The sequence below is a fragment of the Stigmatopora nigra genome, chromosome 10 (assembly GCF_051989575.1).
Source record: "Stigmatopora nigra isolate UIUO_SnigA chromosome 10, RoL_Snig_1.1, whole genome shotgun sequence".
Lineage (NCBI taxonomy): Eukaryota > Metazoa > Chordata > Actinopteri > Syngnathiformes > Syngnathidae > Stigmatopora > Stigmatopora nigra.
Window position 1 is genome coordinate 11,580,238 of NC_135517.1, and position 13,729 is coordinate 11,593,966.

General features: G+C 39.6%; 1 protein-coding gene and 1 long non-coding RNA gene across 5 annotated transcripts in view; both read right to left on the minus strand.

Moving 5' to 3' along the window:
• Positions 1 to 30: 30 nt before the first annotated feature.
• phtf1 (putative homeodomain transcription factor 1) lies at positions 31 to 6,958 on the minus strand. Of its 4 annotated transcripts, none has more exons than XM_077725942.1 (17): positions 6,850 to 6,958; positions 5,583 to 5,674; positions 5,414 to 5,484; positions 5,285 to 5,352; positions 5,059 to 5,217; positions 4,801 to 4,984; positions 4,625 to 4,733; positions 3,542 to 3,685; positions 3,225 to 3,467; positions 3,017 to 3,145; positions 2,636 to 2,905; positions 2,098 to 2,229; positions 1,941 to 2,027; positions 1,477 to 1,632; positions 1,282 to 1,377; positions 913 to 1,038; positions 31 to 728 (listed from the first exon to the last, which is right to left on the minus strand). In XM_077725942.1, exons 2-17 carry the CDS (start codon positions 5,610 to 5,612, stop codon positions 708 to 710), a joined length of 2,025 nt encoding a protein of 674 aa, XP_077582068.1. In that variant the 5' UTR covers positions 5,613 to 5,674; positions 6,850 to 6,958; the 3' UTR covers positions 31 to 707. The 4 variants fall into 4 exon arrangements, 3 of the variants coding, with proteins under 3 accessions (XP_077582068.1, XP_077582067.1, XP_077582070.1); XM_077725941.1 differs by lacking the exon at positions 6,850 to 6,958 and adding an exon at positions 5,847 to 6,120; XM_077725944.1 differs by lacking the exon at positions 6,850 to 6,958 and adding an exon at positions 5,847 to 6,119 and having other exon boundaries at positions 5,285 to 5,354; positions 5,428 to 5,484.
• A 243-nt stretch (positions 6,959 to 7,201) lies between these two features.
• Positions 7,202 to 13,729, minus strand: part of LOC144202785 (uncharacterized) — a 35,727-nt gene continuing 29,199 nt past the window's right edge. Inside the window, exons 5-9 of the long non-coding RNA XR_013327561.1 lie at positions 9,533 to 9,724; positions 9,392 to 9,449; positions 9,233 to 9,304; positions 8,489 to 8,628; positions 7,202 to 7,747 (exon numbers count right to left, since the gene is read on the minus strand). This is a non-coding gene — a long non-coding RNA (uncharacterized LOC144202785). The remainder of the gene's footprint in view (positions 7,748 to 8,488; positions 8,629 to 9,232; positions 9,305 to 9,391; positions 9,450 to 9,532; positions 9,725 to 13,729) is intronic.

Below are 13,729 nucleotides of genomic sequence, written 5' to 3' on the forward strand. Positions count from 1 at the left end.
AACAAATAATTCTAAACAAACAAACAGCAGTGTATTGGAAACATTTTATTTTACAAATGATTATTAAATTAGCAGTAGGCAACCCTAAGAATTTTATTTGGCCCCCTATTTTAAAAGTTAGGTATTATCTGACAGATTCACCAAACCTAACATTATCAGAATATATTTTATCACAAACAAGTCCCACTTTGACACAAAAAAGTTTTTTCAGACACCAAAAATATTCTGATCCCCTATAATTACAGCACACATACTCCCACATTTCTCAGATATAACCAAGGCAGGCTCAATTCATGCTTCAAATTGTTCTTAAATGAGCATTAAATGTATCCATCCACCTTACAAGGAACGCTAACCTTCCAACAAAAGTTCAACAATTCCTACTTGCATAGTTTAATAACAGTGGTCCTCAATGGATAAGGCAAATAGTGGTTATTCTACTCTATTAATACATAAGTGCTAGAACCTGAAATAAATAGAAAACCCCAAAAGATACACTTTTGTGTTAAATTACTGGCATTAGATAGTATGTGGCGTACCTCAATTAACTGCACAGTAGTTCACTTTCCCAGCTATGTTAAACCGCATTAAAGGGGGTGCAAAAGGTGAGGTTCCGTAGCATTAGCCGTCCCCAGGCGGTCAGTAGCTTTGCACAAGTGGCCCGCTTTCCGCTTTAAAAGCCAAAAAGTCCCATAGCCACATTCACATTAGGGTTTGATTTTCCAAAGCTGCAAAACACAATGAGAGAAATTCAAATCTCGCATCAAACAAAAGTTGGAAGGAATCACTGAAAAGCAATCTAGATCTCAGTTATCATTTTTCTTCAGCATATTTTGGTAAAATATGTAAACATTTAATAAAAAATGCAAAAACTGTTGTTGTTTTTTTGGGAGAATCTACTCTATAACTCACTCTGATGTTGAAACCCAGCAAGTCGCTGACCACGGCGGACACAGCTGACAAAATGACAACCCTGGTGATGTTGTAGATGAGCGGGTTGACGGTCAGGCCTAGAAGGCGGAACGGCGTGTCCAGTTCCTATCATGTGGTTGGGTAGCGATTAGTGTTTTTCTAGATACATGTATACTGATAAGAAATTAAAATTAGGTCAGTGTCAAAGAGTACTAAATCAAACAAAAAAAATGCGTCTTTAAAAAAACAAAACAAAAATGATGTAAGTATCAACATCATAAGCTCACCGACCCAAAAAAAAGTGATATCAGTCCAACACTAGTAGCAATAATGGTTTAAAATAACTAAACACTTGTGAGTTGTGCTCACCTTCATGAGTTTAGTAGCCAGCTTCAAAACATTATTCACAATGTTGAGCTCCTCCTTCTTGTTGGGTTTCTTCTCAATCTTCAGATACAAATTAATCTGAAAGGCACACACACAAGGCCTTAGTGTCAAGCCTATCTTTCAGCCCCCGGTAAACAGGTCAAGCATTATTAGTTGATGAGCTTACTTGGTACCGACCTGCTCGGTAAGCAGCACTGAGGAGTTGCTGTACTTGCAGTTGGTCTCGGACCCCAGCGTGGCGAGTCGTAGAAGAAAGAGGACGAGTGACGAGGCCCATAACATCAGCTCCCAGTTAGTTAGCGAGTCCAGGAAGGTCTTGTGGCTCTGCAGAAGCTTTTTAAAAGAGAAATGCCTTGGTACAGTAATCCCTCGATTTATCGCAAATTCACCACTATTTTTTCCAGAAATTCTTTAAAAACAATAATAAAATACATTAAAAAAATTGAAAATCCATGCTGAAACTTGTAAGTGGAAGGACAAGGACTCAGCATGGATGTAAAAATCAAATAATAATAATTTAAATCTATTTATTTATTCGATTATTGCGGTCATTGCTTGTGTACATTACCCACGATATTTGAGGGATTACTGTGAATGTATTTGCTAAGTGACAAAAGATCCACTCAAAATTTGGCGTTTACCTGCGCACAGATGATGAAAGAGATGGAAAGGGCAAGGAGGAAGATGGTGGAAACAATGACGTCTACGGAGCGCTGTGGCCCTCGTCTCTGTAAAGCGCGAACCAAGGAAGTGGTAAAACAGACAAGTGGCGTTAAAGAAATGCAGGTACGTACGCACCCTGAGGAAGGAACGCAGGGAAAGCCACATCTTGATGTTTTGCAGCTTCTTCAGTCGGAAGTGAGGAATCTCAGATTTCTTGGCTTTGCGAGCGGACGTCAGGTGACTGAAGTGTTTGGCGAATAAAAGTCTCTGCAGGGGTTGACATTACATTTAGTTAATGTGATCAAGAAGTACATTTGTTGTTCTCTTTTCTACCTTGGAAAAGAGTTAGTTTGAGTTTTACAAAGACATTACCATTGTTTCAAAATAAATGAAATATGGCTGAAGATACGTGCGGAAAACCTGCCGGTCTTTCTGGCCCACTCTTCCTTCGAAATAACGACTGAAATTGCATCTTCCTCTTTCAAAACCTGGTCATCAAGCAGCACCTACAAGTTGGAACCCTCCACTAACTTGAAGTAGCCCCATTTTTATCCATTCAAATTCCCTCAGGTTGGTTTTTCTTGTGGTCTATCCACTCATTTATAAATATTACCTTCCATTTTTACAAGCCCTTCAATAAATCACAGAGTAAAAAGGAACCATTGACACTCACCTGCTTATAGGTCCTCTCCGCTACGCACATCATGAAAAAGAAGAGCCCCGTGAGGCACACTCTTAGCACGGTGGTGATAAAGAAGAATGCATAGGCGTGCACATTAGCCGGGCTAAAGGCAACCTCCAGGAGCTCTGCTGGCGACGGTGTTCCCAAGTTGGACATGCTTAAGCGCTGTGCCAGGCGGAAAGCAAAGGGAAGGAGTGCCAACGTAGCTGTTACCAGCCCGCCGAACACCAAGTATCCCACGCCTTGCTCAGCGAGTTTCACCTTTAGGGCGAGATGATGAGGTATCAGATCAAGATTGTGTTGAATGAAACATTCTGAAGATTTCAAGTTGGAGATGTTTTTTAGGGTCTCATGAAAGATTCTGACAACTACCCGAGTGAGGATGATCCCACTGATCTCCAGAACAGACATGTCTGCTTTCTTGCACTCGCCAAGTTCCCATATAATGGCGCTGACTCGATCCCTGGAAGGGTGACATGCCTGAAGCCAGGAGAGGTGATGCTGCAATAACATGCACATACAACTGTCATGACGAGCATTGTGAGTGGTGTCTTTTAGCGAATGCTTGGTGGCGTCTTACCCCTGCCATGCCTTTTTGCAGGCTTTCGTCGTCACTGCTCAGCTGGACGTTCTGCTGCAGCGCCAGGCCGCCGAAGAACCTCCCGTTGTCCTCGCTGTCGCTGCTCCCCGTGGAGGCGGAGTCGGGGTCCTGGAGGAGCTCCTCCCACAGGGTGTCATCAGTGTCGGAGGCCGGTCGGGAGCCACCGCTTGGTCGTAAGCGGTCCACTACTCGTGGTTTTAGCTTTAACGCCCCAGCTATTTTCTATTGGTGCACATGTCCGTTTAAGTAGAGCATTCATTTTGTATATACGATTGTAAAAAAAAAATAATAATAACCTGAGTCCCGACAGCAGCTTTGGTCTTTCTTCTGCGCACAGATGGTGGCCAGGGGTCCGCAGGAATCCCATCCCCTGGTTGGACACACCCCTCTTCCTCACTTGAGAGCTCGTCCGACACGCCCAAGCCAGACTTTCTTTTGCTCTGTGACGAAATGGTAAAAAGTCAGCTAGTCTCTAATGCAATTTAATCCGATTAAACTTCATTTTCTGACCTGATTTGTTAACTTATTGGCTCCCATTAATAGTGACAGACAAAACCAAATCAACAGATCAGCACATACTTGTAGTACTTACTCATACTACAAGTATGTGAAACCACATATACCATAATATAAGTACCTAGAAATACACGTACTTGTACTACAAGTACACACAAGTGCAGGTATTTGTACTACAAGTATGCGCAAGTGCAGGTATCTGTACTACAAGTACACGCAAGTACAGGTATTTGTACTACAAGTACACACAAGTGCAGGTATTTGTACTACAAGTACACGCAAGTGCACGTATTTGTACTACAAGTACACGCAAGGTATTTGCAGTACAAGAAGACACAGCTACAAATACACACAAACACATTTGTAGTACAAGTAAATGTAAGTACACATACTTGTAGTACAAATAATCACAGTTGAGTACAATTAAGTGCCCGTTCTTGGATGATATGTAAATGTACTTTTAATACAAGTGCATGGTGCAGATGTGTGTTACATATACAGCCTTGTCTCATTTCTGTACCTGAGTTTATGAAGCTTATAGAAGTCTGGCAACCTGGACGAAGACAAAGAATTTATCTCGTAATTGCCTGATTGGTGGAAGGCCGGACATTTGTGGTAAACACAGAATCAAAAGAATAACTATTTTTAATTGGGTGACAATTGACTTTTTCCATGGGAAAATCTAGGCCTAATCATTTATAACCGTTTTAGAAGTATTTTCCAAAATGAATGCATAAAATAGTGATTTTTTTGAAGACGTGAACGTGAATTTTACATATTGCTGCTTTAAGTTAAAAACACATTGCATACATAATGTATGACGCAACAACTCCACTTTTTAAGAGATTTTTTTTTAGCTTTACCTCTTTCATGGGCTGCTGAAATTCCTCAATTGGCACCGGCAGCTGTGTGTCCTTCTCCTTGCCTTCATTCTTCTCATCCAGTCTCTTCTGGCCCCTGCCCTTTCTGGGTCTAGGTGGTCAACAAAAGACAGCAAAAACTGCTTTACTGCGCAAAACCCAAAGCGTTTGCGCCTCACCTCCTTCTACGGGTGGGACTGCTACCTCCATTCCCAGCAGCCGGACCGTTCGTGGGCCATCGGCTACACTCTGTGGACACAATCTGACAGTGTACAGTCCCCAGTAAAAGCATAAGACACAAAGGCCCAAATGCCTCGCTGGCACTTGCCCCAGGGACCTCCACGTAGAGCATCACGGCAGCCACTACAAAAGGGGGAGAGAGATATTTTTGAACGCTAACCTGTGCGTCAATAGGACAACCAAGGTTGATAACTAACCTTGCATAAAGTAGAGCAGCAAAATGCAGGAGGAAATTGGCTTGGAGGTGACCTGGATCCACCATGAGAAAAAGAAGGGAAAAAGCAGTACACGGACCAAACCCTTACGAGTCAGTGCCGTCCAGGGACTCTGTGGTTTAGCTTTGCTGAAAGTGGACCCTTCCAGGTAAAGAGAGTGGTGTAATGAAGATTCTGAATGCAGAAATTGGGCTTCACAGACTCTCACCTCGAACTAAGTCGACGTCGATAAGGTCGTTCTTGATGTGGCCGGTCCTTTTGGGCTTGCTGTCTAAACCCTAGGAGAGAAAATATTTCATTATAAGAACATGAATAGAATTAAAAAAAAAATGTACCCCCCATGTATCTTACATTTAAATCTGTTTTCTCCAAAGATTTTTCCCAGACTTGTTGGTCATAGGCTCCAATCTGTGGCATCAACAACATTTTGTGATCAATTATATTCTTAGTTTTATTCTGCGCCCCCCAGGCAATAAATAGCCTATTTTAGACGTACACCTGCCCACCTTCTCTTGGTACCAGGATATTCTAGCCATTGTGTTTGGTTGCTAGAAGCACTGATCCAATGTCAGCTCATTTCACAGAGAACACAGGCGATCTGAGGGCAGGGAAACAGCACGATAACAAACAGGAGGGGTGATGATGAACTTACTGAACTTGACAGAGGAGTATCATATCAAATTAGACAACGTGGTTAGAAAGTTCAGATAATTCTGCAAAGTGTTACTCGGAAGATGTTAAATTCTGCTAAGAGTTGTGCCCAAACTTACCTGTTAGAAATTGCGGATTTGGCACATTTTGTACGACGATATGTAATCATTAGAAGATGGATTGTTGCTGTTTAGTTTAGGACATGTTGCAATCCATATTTTCCAGTGCTAAAAAGCGTCTACGGAATTGTAGATCTCGTTTTAACGTCGCGAGCCTTCGCCAATGCACGTCATTAAAAAGCGAAAACGTTATTAGGAGTTGTAACTGAGTTATCCTCGGCCATTGCACGGTACCTTCCTGTTTCACAACAGTGTTAATCTTATGCGCTCCTTTTCCGGGTTCAGTGAGACAAACAGTAGAATTTTCCCTGGAGTTTGTTTGACAGGGAGCTGCAGCGTCTCCGTCGTAGGTCACAAAAACAATTAACTGATGTAATTAATTGACTTATACAAACTCATATTTTCTTTTATTCTAAATGTATAGATTAAGACGGTTTCAAAGGAGAAGAAAATCCACTAAATTTAAACTAAAAATTGCCTGTCAGTCTCACTTGAGGACTCAGTGATCTTAATGGGTCAGGTTTATATTTTGACCAATAAGAGGAAAGTATGGAAGAACCCGATTGGACGTCTATCGCTGTCAATGGCAACTATTGAATTAATACTAATTGCACAAAGACAACAACACTAAAAAATACACTATATTTCACAAATAAGAATACTTTATGTGCCTAATTGAAAGCGTCTTGATGCTGGTGCTTTTCCAAATGTTTTGATCGCCAAATACAAGCAAAATTTACATTCTAATTTTCCCGAAATAAAAAATTACTTAAACATATAAAAAGGAAATAATTTTAAAATACCTTAACAATTGGGATCGCATTAACTAGAAGCAATATTTAAAGATGCATTTATAATAATATTGCTTATTATTTAATATTTTCAAATTGTTAACGTCGAAAACAAGCAAATTGAGGAATACAGTGCATACAAAAATGACATGCCAAATACATTAAATAATCAAAACTTAAAATTGAAAAAAAGGCAGATAATGTGCGCATACCTAGAATGATGCTCTGTTGTGGTGTATTTAAAAACAGCTGTCAATACTATGCATCACTAATCTCAAATAATAAATCCTGTTAAATGAACGCCAAGGCTTAGCATTGTAAAAGCAACATTTCCGTCACGGGATATAATCCTTTTTTTTCTAATCCTACCAAGTGCATTCTGGGAAAATATTAACCCCCCCCCCCCCCCCCCCCCCCCCCAGCATCCAGGCAAAATTTAAACAGTTGTCATATGAGTATGTGATGCATGAAAAACGTTTATGCTTCAAAATTAGTATGACTACATTTATCACTGGATCTGTAATGACAACATGTTCCACAAGAGTGCACTAGAGAGCAATAGTGCCCTTTCTCATTAACATTTTTTTCTACCATGATTTCCAGTAATATATATCTAAAACAACAATAAAACTGTCATAAAATTACCTGAAACTGACTCACTAAAATTTTTTGTGTGTCTTTTTGAACGGTATTGAAAATGTATATTATAATTTAACCTAAAACCACCACAAACGATGCACTTACAGTAATCTAAATTGTTTCATAACACTTGGCTAGTTCTTGTAACTTGAGGAAAAAGTCTTCTTTTGGGTGCAGATGCCGATATATGAATTTTTAACGTGCTTATTTATAAAACATGTCAGTGCAGCAGGTTAAGGAGGAGAATCACAGCCAGTGTCCACGTGGTCCCCCCATGGCGGTGGGCGGCCTGCCGGGGGGCCACAAGAGCGCTTTGCGGTGAGAGCCTTGGAGGGTACACTTACTGAGGTGGAAGATGGGAGGAAGCCAAGCAACTTGTCTCTTTGTAGGGCACTCGTTTAACTCATTGGCTGCCAAAGACGACGACAGTCGTTCACCTTGAACCAATTCAAATGGATTGGGCACCAAATGCTGTAAAAAGCACAAAACCAGAAACAGTCGTTACTCTTTCAATGGATTTTAAATATATTTTTTCCCAATGTTAATATTTATGCATTTGGACGGGAGAACTTTTTAATTGGGGTCACTTGACTTGTAAAGAAAAAGTCAAATGTTTTGTCAGAATGTGGCAAAGCTACACAAAAGATAATCATATTGTAATAGTTATCAAAGCTGTTATCAAACTTTTCTACCAAAGCACAAAAAGTGTCAAAATTTGAAGTTGCCTACTTTTTAATCGTGATGTGACTATGCATTGTATTTTAATGCATTTTTGCAAATAATGTCATTTTAAAGCCAGTTTTCAAATGTACAGAAATGACCACCTGTTCAATAATAACTTTATTATTGTGATAAATAATAGAAACAATACAAAACTTTTTGTTGTTGTTACTTTTTGTTGTTATTTTTCCACATTTTCACAACATAGGGACGAGATGAAATGTGTTATTATTCATCCAAACTATATTCAATGTATCACAAAATAATACATTCATGAGTCACCAACAGTGAATCTTTAACAAAAACATCTACTTACATATTTAATGAAAATTCTAATGTCTCCTGTCCGTTATGTCTTGCATTCTTAGTTATACATTTTATCCAAAAGACAAGTTTTACTGGGCGATCCCCTTTTGAGAGGGTGTTCTTTTTTTGTTTGTTGCTAAGGAGCTAAAAGAGGAAAAAGCTTGTCTATTTTTCATGTGGCCTTACCTCTGATGAGAGCACTTGAATGTTTTATGGTGGTCTCGGACATATGCTGCATCTGCTCCAGAGGGCCACGCCAAAGCACTTGGCAATTTGTGCTTCTACTTATGCAGAGTGTTCCTTCTCCCAAAGGCCATATGCTCACACTGTAAAAAAAAACATAAGAGGAATATACATCATATATCCATTTTTTTCCATCCCATTTTCATCGTCATCAAAATGCAGTGTGAGTTCATGCACGAAAGCACGCATAATACAATATATCAGGAAGAAAAAGGAATAAAGATGTAATTTGATCAAGATTAAGTCACTTTTTATCATTTTTTAAATCCTATAAATTGCTTGTAATTGACAAAAAATATTTCAAAATAATGCTAGCTTACTGTAGGCCCAGATAGGCTGCAGCACCCCCGAAACCCTTGTGTAGATAAGCAGCTGGGAAAATGAATGGATAGTGTATCTTCACAAGGGTCACAGGGGGTGCTGGAGCCTCTCCCCGCTAACGATGGGCACCAGACAGAGAACACCCTGAATTGGTGGCCAGTCAATTTTATTAATATATAGATGTGATTATAATGATAACAAAAGAATAGATTAAAATTTACAATGATGATTAATATTGAAATGATACTACAATTACATGAGTTGATCATTTTCATTTTTGACATGGTTATTATTTCATAGCACCTTTAATGAAAGTTGTTGGCAAATTGTGAGGAAAACAAACTAGTGTTAAAAAATGACACCTACTAGAATTCCTGGGATTTTTGTAAGATGTTATCTTTTATTTCACATCTTAAAAAAAGTAGGTCTTTTTTCCCCCTAGAAATGGAACACAAGTTTAGCAGTTTAATTCCTGATGATTGCAGCAAAAAGGAAGCCAAAGCCAGAAATATGTTTTCTACCGACCTCAATTATTGTTGGAGTTTACGCTTATCTGCCAACCAGACGTTTCTTTTCTTCACTCCTGTCAGTCAACAAGTGAAAAACTCATTTAGCGTTTAATGGAAGCGCACCGGGCGTTATCTCGCCACGCGCCAATCTGCTTACCACTGCTGTCTTTTCCTCAAAGTCAGCGCGCTTCCTTTGTCTTACAGCACCAGCAGTGGTTTTATTGGACTTTTTGGTTCAGGCGTGCGAACGTCGAACAAAACCACTGGCAATTGCGATGACACTCAGCCTCTGGTGCATTGGGAATTTCCGAGAAATCCTTCCAAAAGGAGTCTCTCTTGTCTGAAAGGTCTCAAAGTAAACAAGTCAACATTTAACACATCACTTGAATTTTTTAAAGGTGCAGCAAACTAGTTTCTCCCATAATTAGATTAGATTAGATTGGATGAATTTTTTTTTATTCATCCCTTATTTGGGAAATTTCATTGTCACAGTAGCAAGAGGGTGAGAATACAGACACAAGAAAATACATTTTAGACATAAATAAATAGGTAATAAATAAATAAATATATAAATCAATGAATAAGTGTGTCGCTGATATATATATATATATATATATATATATATATATATATATATATATATATATATATATATATATATATATATATATATATATATATATATATATATATATATATATATATATATATATATATATATATATATATATATATATATATATATATATATATATATATATATATATATATATATATATATATATATATATATATATATATATATATATATATATATATATATATATATATATATATATATATATATATATATATATATATATATATATATATATATATATATATATATATATATATATATATATATATATATATATATATATATATATATATATATATATATATATATATATATATATATATATATATATATATATATACACACACACACAATATTAAGATTGTGGGAGTTTAAATTTGGAAGCTTAAGACAACTTAAGTAGTAGTTGTACATAGACCAAAACAACAGAGTTTGACGCGAGAAGACCAAAGTATTTTGTTTTTGGCAAGTTTTGACCTATCACAAGCGACACATATGCTAAAGGTAAAATGCATCAGTGCGCAAACTTTAGTCATTTTTAAAAATTTAATGGTGAGGGGTTAACTCCGGGTCAGAGGCATGAAGATCTGTCAGACGATGTTGTCGTCATTCTCGGCTGCTGATGGCGCAATGAAAACCTGGAGCAGCACCCAGTTTTTTTTTCACCGACAGCGACACCAAACTACACTTACACATGCCCTGTGTTCTGATTCTCTACAGAGTAGACAAAGCCACTTGTCTACATTCAAAACTTTCATATGCATGACTAAAAATACATTTTTTATTTTTAAGCGAACAAAAAATGGATTTTACTGAATCAACACAAAGGGTCAAGGGTCACAGGGGGCGCTGGAGCCGATCCCAGCCATCCACAGGCAGCAGAAACTCTGAATTAGTTGCCAGGCACAACGTAACGGATAACCAATCACGCTCACAATCAACCCCACCAGGTGGGAATCAAACCCAGACTGCCCACACCAAAGTCAGGCAGTACAACCATTGCCTCATCAAACCCAGTCCCCTCAAAAATGGATGTTTTTATCATCCAAAGTCCCCCCAAAAATGTGGATGTCTTTATCATGCTCCAAAAGACGTAAACCCTTCGTGACCCCCATCTGCGTTGTTTGTTCCACTTCCTGTTGGCAGCAGAGGCGACTGTGTGGCGTGCGTGGCATGCGTGGCGAATGTTCATGAGTCACGGCCGTCTCCTAGCCCCCCCCGGGCTATCATCAGTCGGCTCCTTCATGTTTGTACATAAAGGACGTGGCTCCTAATGGGCCGTGAAGATGTGATGCTGGTAAACCAGGGGTGTTCAGACTAAAACTAAGGCCTGGGGCTGGGTTGTTTCCTTTTAATAGAGTTTTGTTGGAGGGTGTTGTAGGCGGAGTCTCCTGCATCACACCTGCTACTAATTATAAAAGGGCATTTTTTTTTGTTTTCTGCTTCAAACAATTCTGTTATTTGCACAAAATCAAGTTTCTCTGCTTGATTGGCCTATTGCAACGTATTTCTTTTTATTGTCTGAAAAGTAATAAATCAATGTGAGTAGTTAGCATGCCAGTCTAACAGCTCTGGCGTCCTGGGTTCAAATCCAGGTCGGTCCACCTGTGTACAGTTTGCATGTTCTCCCCGGGCCTGCGTCGGTTTCCTCCGGGTACTCCGGATTCCTCCCACGTCTATATGTATGGACAATTTAGCAATGACATATTTTGGTTCTTGATTTAAATGCTTATGGGAAAAACATTCAAATAAAGTATAATCACAACTACTAATTGCTCAATTCTGTTACAATTTAAATGAAAATGGTTCATTTGCACCCTAGTCAAAATAGATGCCCGAAAAACATAATGCCCAGAAAATTGATTTCCCAATGTTGCAGTTGTTGCAAATAAGTTTGATTTTGTTTAAAAAAAAAAAGAAATGATGTGTGCTTATCCACATATCTGGCACAGAGAACATCAGACGTGCTCTTCTTTGCTGGCTTTCATTAGATGTGGCGTTTGTATTTGCCAGCTCAGCACTACCCGCGCCAGAGCGAATTCTCCGACCGCCTACCGCTCGCCTCGACCCACCCAGTGGGAGCGGAGGGTCATCTTCTCTGTCACGGCCACGAGAGATGCGAGGTGAGCAATGCGGAGGAGCTTGGCTGATTGAGGGCATGAGCGCCCAGGCGTACTATGCGTCGAGATGGCGGCTCGTCACCAGCGCGCAGTGCCGAGAAGAAGAAGAGGAGGAGGAGCGGGATGAGGTCGCCATGGTGACACTACTTGGGAGAGCAATGCTCCGTTGTTGTGGTCCTTTAATTACTCTTAGTTTGCCAGATTCAAAAAAGAAAAAAAGACAACACAAATTAAAACAAATTAAAAGCCATTTCAGGTAAGGGCCTAACTGCATTTGCAGTAGCCAATGAGGCACTCTAATTTGGCCATTCCTATTGGATAGACTGTGTCCCCATTTTGGAGCTGCAATAACCCAAACTCGGGTTGCATTTTTTTTTGAGGTAAGGTTTGAGTTTGATTAGACTCATCTCATCTCATTTAGTGACCCACTTTATCCTCATTAGCATCACGAGGGGTGCTGGAGCCAATCCCAGTTGTCTCTGGGCCAGAGACTGAATCGGTGGCTAGCAAGGCGACGGACAACCATCCAAACCCACAATTTAGAGTTTCCAATTAGCCTACCATGCATGTTTTTGGAATGTGGGAGGAAACCGGAGTACCTGGAGGAAACCCACTCGGGCCCGGGGAGAAACTCCACACAGGTGGACCGATCTCAGATTCAAACCCAGAGCCCCAGAGCTGTGAGGCCGACACACTAACCACTCGCCCCACCGGGCCGCCAAGACTTTGATGAAGCTCCACCCCAAAATCAGCACTCAGATGTTGCTGGTTGGAAAATGTGGGTAACAATAAATCAACTGAAAAGCAAATAGGCCATGAGATGAAACTGCGTATTCTTCTTTCATATGGCAATCATTCAACTCCTTGGTTTCAAAATTTACATAACAACAATAATCACTTGGCCCACAAAGAAATAAGATTTCCATTTGGCATTTTGGGACCGATTGTGACACAAAAAAAATGTCCTTCCTTCTTGTTCCCACACCAAACAGTCACAGAGGAATATTACGTCTGTCCTTTGAAAATAAAGCGTGACCCCCATTTAAGTGTTTTCAGCAAAAGCGGTCATTGAAGGCAAAGTAGGAAGGAAGGCTGTCTTCAGTGTGCACCAATAACCCGATTACCCGACTGTCACTCCCAATGAGGACCGAGCTTTCAGGATTCTATGGACGGGACGTTTACTCACAGCAGGAAAAAGCTAACGAGGTGAGAGGGAGCCCTAATTAACATTTGAATTATTCAGGTTTTGAAACTGTGCCTTTTTTGTAGGGTGTCATTGAACTTTTTAGCCGGGACGGAGCTAACCGTCTAATCCATTTTGACTGGGAAAGGTTGGCAGTGCAAACTCAGACAAAAAAAAACATTTTTGGTCCTAGACAAGAGTAAATTTCTGCGATCTGGTCTAGAGATAATTAGTGATTAGTTAAAATTTACAGGTAGCTTTAAGTTGATCGTTATTAGAAATTGCATGTTGGTCAAGACTAGGTTTGTTAAGAATAGAGTTTGTGAGAATCCTCTTGTGAGTTTTCTCTTGGGAATATTTCCCATGGCTGTAGATGTCACTGAAAAACAAAAGTATCTTGCTAAAGGGGGA